This window comes from Ceratina calcarata, unplaced genomic scaffold (assembly GCF_001652005.2).
Source record: "Ceratina calcarata isolate Rehan_Ccalc_2016 unplaced genomic scaffold, ASM165200v1 scaffold90, whole genome shotgun sequence".
Lineage (NCBI taxonomy): Eukaryota > Metazoa > Arthropoda > Insecta > Hymenoptera > Apidae > Ceratina > Ceratina calcarata.
The window spans coordinates 429,163-440,255 of NW_017180369.1; the positions used below are offsets into that span (position 1 = coordinate 429,163).

General features: G+C 39.6%; 3 protein-coding genes across 6 annotated transcripts in view; 1 reads left to right on the forward strand and 2 right to left on the reverse strand.

Annotated features, from left to right (window-relative positions):
• The window catches only part of Gs2 (glutamine synthetase 2), a 14,297-nt gene extending 9,586 nt beyond the window's left edge, over nucleotides 1-4,711 (reverse strand). Inside the window, exon 1 of the mRNA XM_018035362.2 lies at nucleotides 4,512-4,711. The gene's annotated coding sequence lies outside the window, so the exon portion shown is untranslated. The remainder of the gene's footprint in view (nucleotides 1-4,511) is intronic.
• The window catches only part of Surf1 (surfeit locus protein 1), a 21,165-nt gene extending 11,182 nt beyond the window's left edge, over nucleotides 1-9,983 (forward strand). For 2 of the 4 annotated variants that reach the window (XR_003389958.1, XM_026818877.1), the window contains one exon: nucleotides 9,667-9,983. The gene's annotated coding sequence lies outside the window, so the exon portion shown is untranslated. Of the gene's footprint in view, nucleotides 1-150; nucleotides 343-9,666 lie in introns of those variants that run through there. The other 2 variants (XR_003389959.1, XM_026818876.1) reach the window with 2 other exon arrangements.
• On the reverse strand, nucleotides 7,042-9,507 carry LOC108631445 (putative peptidyl-prolyl cis-trans isomerase dodo). Its single transcript, XM_018035370.2, has 3 exons — nucleotides 9,111-9,507; nucleotides 8,519-8,731; nucleotides 7,042-8,445 (listed from the first exon to the last, which is right to left on the reverse strand). The coding sequence occupies exons 1-3, from the start codon at nucleotides 9,163-9,165 to the stop codon at nucleotides 8,225-8,227; spliced, it is 489 nt and encodes a 162-aa protein (XP_017890859.1). The 5' UTR covers nucleotides 9,166-9,507; the 3' UTR covers nucleotides 7,042-8,224.
• Nucleotides 9,984-11,093: the final 1,110 nt, after the last annotated feature.

The following is an 11,093-nucleotide window of genomic DNA, read 5'->3' on the forward strand; positions in this document are numbered from 1 at the left end:
GAAATGCTTTTTTCTAAGGTACATAAACTTTTCGGATTGACTGTATAGCCAATACATTCTTAAAAGTAAACACCGATATTCTTTCTTTTATAATTGAGTCATCCTATGAACTTTGAAATTATTGTTTGTGTTCATTGTTTCACTCGACAGATCTGAACGTGACAAGTTTCGGTATGACACGACAGATCAGAAATTGCTAAGTATGTATGCTGGTTCTGCCAACTATTTCGGGCACTGCAACCAAGGGCAACTTCTATAAATCATGATTCACCCGTTCAAGAGTTTCTCGCACGTTTCCTGTTTCGCTTTCGTGCTCTTCATCCAAGCAGTTGTCATCGCCGTGTGAGTACGTCTGTTAATCGTACAATCATTTTTCCTTCTTCACTTTATGGATTAGAAAAGTGACCCTCGAGGTGCTAGACTTCGAAGTTCACTCTTCATATTTGTTCGTGTCGATTTGTAACATTGTAAAATATCGGCAAATTCAATATTGAACGAGCAACGATGATTTGCTTCTCATACGATAAATTGGGAACACTTTTACTTTTAACATTAGCAACTCGCGCTCGCACGGTAGATATAACGAAGAAGACAAATTGAACGAGGCGTTGGTTCGGTTCAACGACATTCGACTAGTTGTTAACTAACGTCGAGACAGTTACGCAAGTTTTTAGGGAAACGTACACGACGAGGAGACAGTGTCGTTTCCAGCGCAGTCGATAGCCACCTTCTATTTTCGAGGGGTTTAAATGAGAACGTTCTACATATTTGCACAGAACGATCGATTACACCGAGTCGAACGAGCATAGAACTATGGCATTCCCTTTGAATGTTTACCATCTCGTACATCAATCAATCTGTTTGCAAATCTGTTAGTACTTTCAGCGAGTTCTCTGTAATCGAAAGATACTCAAAGAGGAGTAAGACAGTTTTACTCTTTGCCGATACCCGAAACTATTACGAGTTTATGGCCGGTATTCAGAGTCGTTACTTATTTTTAAGATCGTCTTCAGCATTTCCTATCCCTGTCCTATATTTCCAATCCCTATTGTGTACAGGAAACAGGGACTTAAGCATCTTAAATATAAGTAACGACTCTCGTCTTTAGAGGACGAGTGCATTTCTGACGTTGGATTAAAAAATGTGAGACCTTGCAAGAGATTGAAATACGATTGTTGGTCTCTGAGGGCCGTCGTTGGTGTATAGGGGATACCATCGAAGAGCGTTGGACCCTGTGTCAAGGATCGTTAGATTAGGTCATTAGGTCTGGTGAATCGCGTGGATATATGTTTCGCGAGTCTCCATGGCGATAGAACGTCACCAGGTGAATCGATCCGATGTTCTTTCGCATTAACAAGACTGGAAGTGAGCGTGCCGATAGAGATCAGGGGGTCTCACGGCGGTGGCAACACGTGTAATCATCGGACGACGCGTGTCTGCCCCCGAAAACGAAAGAAAGTGTGTCGCCAGACGTATCGTGACTGGCTACCGACCCAGCCACGACATAGATATAGATATTTCATGCTCGCGTTTATTTGTCTTATATGATATTTTGACGAATACCGAAACGGTTCCCTCGGGCTTCCCTTGCAAGGACCAAACGGCAGGGAAGAATGCGAGGCTTCGTTTCTGGAAGTATCTGTTCAGACTTGGAATCAATTTAGTCATAGTGTATATATTTTATGATCATATTGGCAGGAGGCTTCGTAACATCATTTTCCTTTCTTTACTCCTGAATTATTCCGGGAGCGAAATGATTTGTCTCTTATGTAAAAGATGTTACGAATTGGGAAATGTCGAGAAAGCCAGTTATAGACGACACAGTTGCAGAAAGTTTATTTTGTGTCGTCAGCTACGTATGTTCTGGCGGTGGAGTTCTATATAGGATAGGTCGTTACCCCTCACTTGAAATATCTCTGTCCATCCTAAATATCAAGATGATTGTCTAAACAAACATTGAGGAACGGAGAGGAGCGCGAGACAGATCGGATGGATCCCATATTCCATGTCCTTCGACGCTCAATATAATTGTATGGTGAAATTTCTTAAAATTGTTCAAAGTACCACGAGCGAGTATTGTGTTTAAGGTAAAAGTTCAAGTTTCAAGATCCTATCTGTATCCGTCTCGCTTACTCTGCAATGCGGCCTCGATCACTGAAGTACAGATAAAAAAAGGAGAACGAGATATCTGAGATCTCTTAATTAAAAATATTATTTCTCTCCTCGACACGCATAAATCAAATGAGTTTAATTCATGATACTACAAACAGGAACAAATTGTAATAAATACCTGACGTTTTTTTTATTAATTATCAGCTCCTTCTGTTGACGGATTATTAGCAATCCTGAATCTCTACCTCCGTCTGTGTTCCCATCTCTTCCCTCTATCTTTTCATTTGTCAAATAGCTAAAGTTCATTCGAGTGAGCTCATACAATTCTGCTTTCATAAGCTTTCTCACTAGCGAACCGAGGAGAGAGATAAACATTTATCAAGGCGTAGGGAAACGATTGAGCTATACTGTTTACGGAAGTAATAGCCTGCTATCAATGCCACGAGCCGTATCATCGTAGACAAATAAACGCGAGCATGAAATCTATCCCAGTGACACACAATACCCGAGAAAACATCGGTAAGCCTTTAGCACGAGTTTTACAGTAGTTATTACAATTAAACCGACATACTTGTTTATTACATTTCTCGTATCAGCTCGTGTACGCCGACGAAAAGGCGGACAGCTCCCCTCTCCGAATTCGCTCATTTCTTTACTCCATTATGGTTCAATTTCCGAAACCATTAACGTTATACAACCACGTTTCAAAGTCTGACAATAAAGAGTAGAATCGTATCATGTTCGACTTATCATAAACCACACTTAGGTTGCATAAACTCATCTCTACAGATAATCTTGCACTTACTGTTATCGTACTTATATCTTTTCTACTAAGAATGCCGGTATTTGTAAAAAGATAATCTCGCTTTCGGCGTTCTCTTCTTTCATCTGAATTCTAACAATTTTATTAAAATAACGAAATCGCTCTTAGACGCGCTCCTCCTTGCTACATCACATAAACGTTCCATCGTGTTCTCACGGTTGAATCGAAACGGAGTCTCCGAATGAAAATTGCATACAATTCGACAGGTTCTATTTTAACGATGTAGGTCGTCATTTCGCCCTGACCAACGGCGGTGGTTTAATCCTTCTGCGGCTAGTCGATGGAAATGAATTTGAACCGTAATCGAGACGAGGGATCGGAGTGTATTATTACGACTCACGATTAACTAGGCACGGATAGGAGCGAACAAGAAGTACGAAAACAACCGAGAAAGAACGCGCGGTGACTCACTATGAGATATTTACATTTCCTTCTTCGGGCCTTTTAAACAGTCTCCACGCGATTCTATCAACAGGCTTATAAAATTTGATCCACGCCTTAAAGAACTATTAGTCTAAGTACGATTAATTTTCGACGACGTTTAAATATTTGGGCAAGTGACCGATGTTTAAAACTGAGTCGTTACATCTGGTAACGATTCAGCTTTATCTATCTCGTCCATGAAATATTTATGTACGCGATTACAATATATGTACAGCTAATCGAGAAATTGTGTGCTCTCTCTGTCTTGTGCGAAGTGCAAGTGGCTGTTGTATCATTCGTCTGTTCAACGCACGAGTAGATAATCGTTCCGCTTGAAAAACTTTCGAGATACTAAACGAACATCTTGTCCTCTTTTTTTTTGATGTTGTCGAACATCGAAACGAGCTAAATTGAATGATCGACGCTGTCAATATTATCATGTTATTATTTCTATGACAAGTTAATCGTTCCGGTGTTTTACTAAAATTTTAATAATTAACACAGACCTTTGTTTCATTATCTACGTTCAAATTAATAGTTTCTGTAAACGCTCGTGGTCAGATACGAGGTATCGTTGAAACGTATCAACCGAAGGACGTTCGTATGACAGAAAACAGTTATTAACACGCCGTTTTCAGTCTATAATTACGGTCAATTAGCGTGTTTTTGTTTGAAAAGTAATATTCTTGAAATCAGTCTCGTTAGCCTGCGGCTAACGAGGCGAGGCATTTTCAAAGATACATGCGTACAAAAAATGACAAATGGATAACGTCTTGCTTCGTTGTTCGACAGAGTGATTCGATTACGAGAATTTCAAGTATGTAGTTTATTTATCGTGACAGGAATCGTTTGATGTTGTAATCGTTAAGTATCATAAACAGTGATTCGTGAAACAAGGTCGGTTTAGAAACAGCAAACATGTTTACAGTGTCCTAATCTGAATGAAACGTGGATCTATAAATAGCAGTTAAAGTAGCCTGATCTGCGAGTAATCAATTTCACTTTATAATAAACGCGCGGCTGAATTCCATTTAAGAGAATTGTAAGGTCGAGCAAGCCCTTTCATCTCGAGCGTCTCGCGCGGGCAGGGATCGATCTTGGATCAATGGGTACGTCGTCGGTGTGAGAAAAATCGATTTCCTTTGTTACTCACCGCTGTCCTTCACTGGTCCAGCCGAGTGCTCGTCCGACGGATCGTTGGATCGATACCTGTGGAAGGGTCCTGTTCGCGGTTCACGTCTCCGTGGTTCTACGTCGAAAAGTTTAAAAGGCACTGGTCTCGAAGGCAACGAGCCGCTTGATACCACGGTCCGTGTTGCCACCGTCGAAGCTTGGTCACGATATTTATGTAGAGGAGCGGTCTCAGCGCACGCGTCGCTTACCCCGTTCGCTCTACCCGCGACTTCCCCACCTCGTTTTCAAAAGTCGCGGAGTCCGATTATCCCGATGCGACGCGAGATCGTAGGTCCACCGCGATCGTTACCACGCTGGAAAATTACCGTCGGCGCTGCTCCGCGCCATTCACGATCGGCGCCGTGTATGCCATACCGATGACTCCGCCGATCACGAACGGCGACCGTCATTCGTGACTCTCTCACGGCGACGAACTACTCTGTCCATGATCGATCGCGATAAATAATTATCGCCGTGTGAGTCACGGAAGAGCTTTGCCCTCCGTTGCTCTCTCCGGCCGGAGGAATGTCGTAGATCTTTTCGAAAACTCAGCAGCAGAAGGATCGTGCTTTTACACATTTTTTTTTACACGTACCTGAAACTTTCGAGCGCGGAGCGAGCGATTAAGATCACGCATTGATCGTGAGAGTCGCAAACTACGATGCGTCCAATTTTATTACGTGCGTCAAAAGGCGTATCGCATTTCGGAGTTTCCCTAATTCTTTGTTACCTTTTAATTGGTAGTAATTGAACCGTTCTATTTACGCAGAGGAAGTGTATACCGCGGACGGCGCGGATCCCTTCCCACAGAACGTTTCTTTTCGGTAGCTTCCGATTGTTAAATAGGAATTCGTAGGAAAAGTCTGAGCACGAGATGTCGTATGAAGTTGCGTGCCAGGAACGCGGTATCGTGACCAGATTCATCAGAGAATCGTCAATGAAATGTAATTTGAAATGAAAGAAAATTGAACTATTCGAAACTGTTTCGCCAGACATCCATGGCAATTTGCCTGAAACGTGTTGCCGTTAACAACGAGACAATAAACTTCGCGTCTACTCGTAATGCTAAAAAGAATAATGGAAGTGAATTACAGCATATGTTTATGTAAGAACCACAGCGGGTCGTGGCAAATGTGAGAATACGTACAGGACGAGAGTGCCACGGTTTCCCTCGGCTTCGTTATTAAAAGTATCGGCTTTACCGAGAATCCGATCGACGTTTCCTTTCCGATCAATTGAATCTTGAAAATACGATATCTAAAAACGGCGCGATAAAAGCTTATCAGCGTTGATCGAAATGTTTTGTACGCCTGCGAATCCTGCGAGCTCCCTCCTCGCGTTTCCAGTCGATCGGCTTTCCTCTCGAGCGTTTTACAAAAAGAAAGTGATCTAGAAAAAATGTGTTAAGTACTCGGGGACAACCTTGTGGCTTTTCAGCCCGACCTACTGAACCACGATAATAGTTTATATTTAACGCTGATCGTAACGGGTTCTGAATATATTACGTCCTCCAGTACATTGTGCCAATCATATTCTGACCCCTGTTACACGTCAGCACCGATCATCATTATATAATGATTTAGAACAAGTTTCGTGTAGGGTTCCCAGATGAGAAGGAAGTGATTGAATAACGGATTTCCTTCGCTGGTCGAACATTATGTGTACACAAATAATAGATCATGTTCAGAGCGTACAGCGTATCTATTGATCTGCTATCGAACGGGTCCCATCTCAAGCGGCGAAGCTTTCTACGGGATCGGCGGGAACAGTAATTGCATCTGTCCGTTCAAAGAAAAGTTCTTCAACGATCATTAACACAGTGCGTCATTTTTAATAAGTTTCGTTCAAAAATTTCTATTTTACTGCCACGACCTCGAGGACGTTAATGGTCACATCTTGTAAGATTAGTGCCGCGTACATAAATTGGATGATTAAGAATAATGTTTGTACTATCGGCTCTGCGGAATTGCTTTTGTTAATTATCGACGATAGTTGAGTAGCAACTTACGAGGTGACGACGGTGGACCCACGACCCTATGCGAATGCGTTCTCTCTTTCTGTTTGTCTCGTTCACTTTTATAGGGTTTAGCGTATGCTGTTACGGATGGTATTTTAGTAGCGACCGAATATCGTTTGTTCATCGTCGAGAAGCGGCCTACTCTCAAACAATAGTCCGTATTGGCCGGTATTCAGAGTCATTGCTTATTCTTAAGATCGTCTTAAGAATTTGCTATCCCTGTCTATCCCATATTTCCAGTCCTTGTCTTGTACAGGGAACAGGGACTTAAGCAAATGCTTAAGACGATCTTAAGAATAAGCAACGACTCTGAATACCGGCCATTGTCTCGGGTAATTGATTAAATATAAAACGAAAATATTTAAGATCTATCTGTCGATTCGTCAATTTAGATAAATGCATTGCTTCATGTATTGGCATTACGCTTAAGTAGTATTACATTTCTCGTAAGGAACAAAGTATTTCACATATATATATATATTGTACATACACGTGGATTAAATTAAATTTAATCGATAAGTAAATAATTATTGCGGACGTAACACATATCTTAGTACAATAAGTAGAATGTATTCCATAAATATTCACAGTTCTTAGAAATACATTAAATTCTCATCGCGAACGGCAGACTAGAAATATTAAGAATATTGCAAACATTATTGATAAGCGAAAGAGATTGGCTTACATTAAATCGAGATTAAAAATGTATTCCTACAACATGATTGAGACACAATAAAAATGACGCGTGATGTATGTTCAGTTGATTCAAATACCTCTATGGATTTGAATTTCGAGGAAATGATCTGTAATAAATGTGAAAGAACGATTGAAACTCATGATCTGTATATTTAGAGGAGACAGAAGTATGCCAATTGCGTTGCACTTTAAGTGCGTATTTAACACGGTGTGAATAATAAAACGTGATATACTCATTTACAAAATAAATTAAAATGATAATGCCAAGAACTATAAATGTAAATATTAATCTATATTTGAGCAAAAGTTATCAGATTATACGTGCTCTCAATGTCTACGTCGAATCTCACGTGGCTCAAATATATGATCTGATTCGATCGACAACTAAATTTCCTACTACGATAGGAAGAAGTATAACGAAATTTGTTTGTTGTGCTCTTTTATTCGCATGGTTCACAAATATCTAAACCGACTCGTTAAGCTGCTGGAAGAAACGTGAACACTTTTAGCTTAGAACAAACTTTTAAAGTGCGAAGATAAATAACTTCTTTAAATGGGAAACGTAGAATGACACGATTTTCGATCTCGCGTTATATTTAAAGAACGTAAGCTGAACGAATAGAATTAGAATTATTTCCGAAGGTGTATCTGGAGTTTATCTGTCCTGCGTCACTCTCTAAAACTGTCTGTTCGCTCTATTACGCAGAGATCCATAAAATGACTTGAAATCAGGATCCCACGGTATAAAACGTTGGCTAAGGCTGATGGAAGACATAAATATGTAAGACTTTAAGTCGTAAGAAAAACGAACCTTGTACACACGTAAAACCCTTCGCTTTATAATTAAACACGTATACGTCGATCTGAATGTAATTAGGAAAATCTTCTATCTATCATAAGTATAAACATACTTTACCAGCAAAACTGAGGGAATTGATTTTTTTGAAGAATTTAATACTTTATTTGATATTAGCGTTTTCTTATGCTGTTCGCTGGATGATATGGATACCGCTGTCCGTGTGAACCGGCGATGACAATTCGCCGACTTTAAGAGCGAACGCCGCTTGTTCGAAAGGCTTTTGCATCGCACCTCGACTAAATGGTCCCAGATCACCACCGCGTTTGGCCGAACTACAATCACTATATATCGACGCGAGTTCGGCAAACGTTGCTTCCCCGGATACAATTTGTTCTCTGTAAGCTGAAATAGATTGCGTACATGATCGTCCGGTTCGAACGTGATAGTCTAACGGTGAAGACGGTCGGTATCTTACATTTTATAAGTTCGAGCGCCTCTTCTTTCGATCTGGTGATGTTCTCCTCTCGCCAGGAGGACGGTCTCCTAGAACCCGCATGTTTTACTAACAAATGTGAACACTGAACTTCCTCTGGCCCATCCCCTTTACTATTCCCAGATGGATCAGCTGGTTTGTCTGGCCTGTCCCATTGACTTTCTTTAGTATAAATATTTAAATAATAATGTTGCCCTTAAAAAAAGATACTCGTTAGTCGAATAAGAATATATCAGTCGCTACATGTAACACTGTTTCCCTAAACAGGGAAACTCTTTAAACTTTTATGATGTACGAAAATTAATATTAATGTTTAACATGTTTGATGCATAGAATGTGTAGAGTGATTAGAACGTTATAATGAAACGCGTGATTTCACACCTCTTGGTAATCGTGCTTGAGATTATAAAATATTAACAAAAATAGAGTTAAATGGAAAAATGCCGGCCGTGTATCGTACACCGTCGTCGACACGGCGAAGTACCCAAATTCGTAAAGGACGAGGTGATAGTAAAAGATGATCGAGAGGTCGCGTTCCGAAACGTTTGATCAAGAGGTGAACTGTTCCACGTACCGGTTGATCTACTCAAACGTTTCTCCCAGCCCGCTGGTAGTTCTTCGTCCGCCATTATTATCCGATACTTTCTCACTCACAGTCGCACCGCACGTCAAACACAGCAGAGCAGCCGCAGCATATGACAGGATCGCAGAACACCGCAACGCTTTTCCACTATATTTCACTATGATACTATTCTCCAACTGTTTAATAAAGTTACTACACGTCGCGATCCTTCCTTTTCGGTAGAGTGATTGAATAAATCATAAAATTGTTTATTGTAAAAGATTTATTAACTTACAACAGTAGTGAAAAATGTTTCGCACAAAATTTTTATCCTAACACGATACCTAAATACAACTTCCGTCGTTTCAAATATCTTTTGGTGGCGCCAACACTTTGCTATTTGAAACGATTTGAAATGGATAAATTACATTGCTTAGGATATTCTTCAGCTTTAAGTTTAATCGCGATTCTTTAAAATCGTCTCGCCATAAGCCAAGATACATATTTTAGTATTAGTTTAAACTCCAGTATGGTTCTATCTTATAGAACTTCTTCTTTCACCTTACAGCGATCCGAATTGGATTCATTACATTGTTCACGATATTCCTCGGACATTTGGCTTCGATTCCAGTGTTCGGACATTAAAATGGGTTTTCTACGAACAGGAATATCACGTTCCTCTACGGGCTCACCTTCCCCGGTGAGTTCTACTGCTTTAGCGTTGAAAGACCATCAGCACGTCCTTATGTCAAGGTACATAATCTATCGTATGTATTTTATTTCATTGCAAAGTATTTGTAATAGTCTTAAGGGAAATTGTATAGATATCAGATTTTTGTATTCTGTAACTTGTTTAAAAATTAAATAAAGATCCTTTTAAACATATGTCTCACTGTCGAATTATTCACTACTCCTACAATGACCAACGCCCATTCCTTAACGAGAACTATGACACGAAATAATAGCCATGACTACTATTAAATTAGTTGTATAAGTATGTCAAATTCCGCGCTGCGAAATTCTTGGAAATGACGTCATCAGGAGAACTTAGTGCTACCTCCTATTAACTCATATTCTCCTAATACAAAGTCCGATTTTGGAGAAAATTTTTGCTCTCAGAGAATTCTTGGAAATGACGTCATCATCAGGAGTTAGTGCTACCTCCTATCAACTTATATTCTCCTAATACAAAGTCCAATTTTGGAGAAAAATTTTGCTTTTCGAGAATTCTTGGAAATGACGTCATTGCTAGGAGTTAGTGCTACCTCCTATCACATTATATTCTCCTGATACAAAGTCAAAATTCGGACAAAAATTTTGTAGAAAATTTTACTTTGTATTAGGAGAATATAAGATGATAGGAGGTACCACTAACTAATTTAATGCTACCTCCTATCACTTTATATTCTCCTAATACAAAGTCTAATTTGAAGCTAAATGTTTCTCCAAAATCGACCTTTGTATCAGGAGAATATGATAACATAGGAGGTAGCACTAACTCCTACTGATGACGTCATTTCCAAGAATTCTCGGAGAGCAAAAATTTTCTCGAAAATTAGACTTTGCATTAGGAGAATATAATGTGATAGGAGGTAGCACTAAATTAGTTAATGGTGCCTCCTATCATCTTATGTTCTCCTAATACAAAGTAAAATTTTCGACAAAATTTTTGCCCGATTTTGGACTTTGTATTAGGAAAATATGATAGCATAGGAGGTAGCACTAACTCTTGCTGATGACGTCATTTCCAAGAATTCTCGGAGAAAAAAATTTTGGTCGAAATTTTCACTTTGTACAGCTAGTAACAACGAAACTGAGCCAGCTATGTGCATGTATTAGTTTCCCCTAGGGGACAAAATTCAAAACGAGTATAAATAAAGGGAATGTGAAAATACAGGAACGGTGTAAATTATAAAAATAAGAAACATTATTCGTTCATTGTATCATTTACTTATTATTTAATCAATTATTAGGTTAATTAACATTTTAAAACGT

Coding starts and splice junctions, on each gene's coding strand:
- LOC108631445 (XM_018035370.2), bottom strand. CDS start 9,165: ATGGCGGACGAAGAACTACCAGCGGGCTGGGAGAAACGTTTGAGTAGA. Junction 8,732..9,110: donor ACGTTTGAGTAGATCAACCG/GTACGTGGAACA, acceptor TCTTTTTTTAAG/GGCAACATTATTATTTAAAT. Junction 8,446..8,518: donor GGCGCTCGAACTTATAAAAT/GTAAGATACCGA, acceptor AATCTATTTCAG/CTTACAGAGAACAAATTGTA.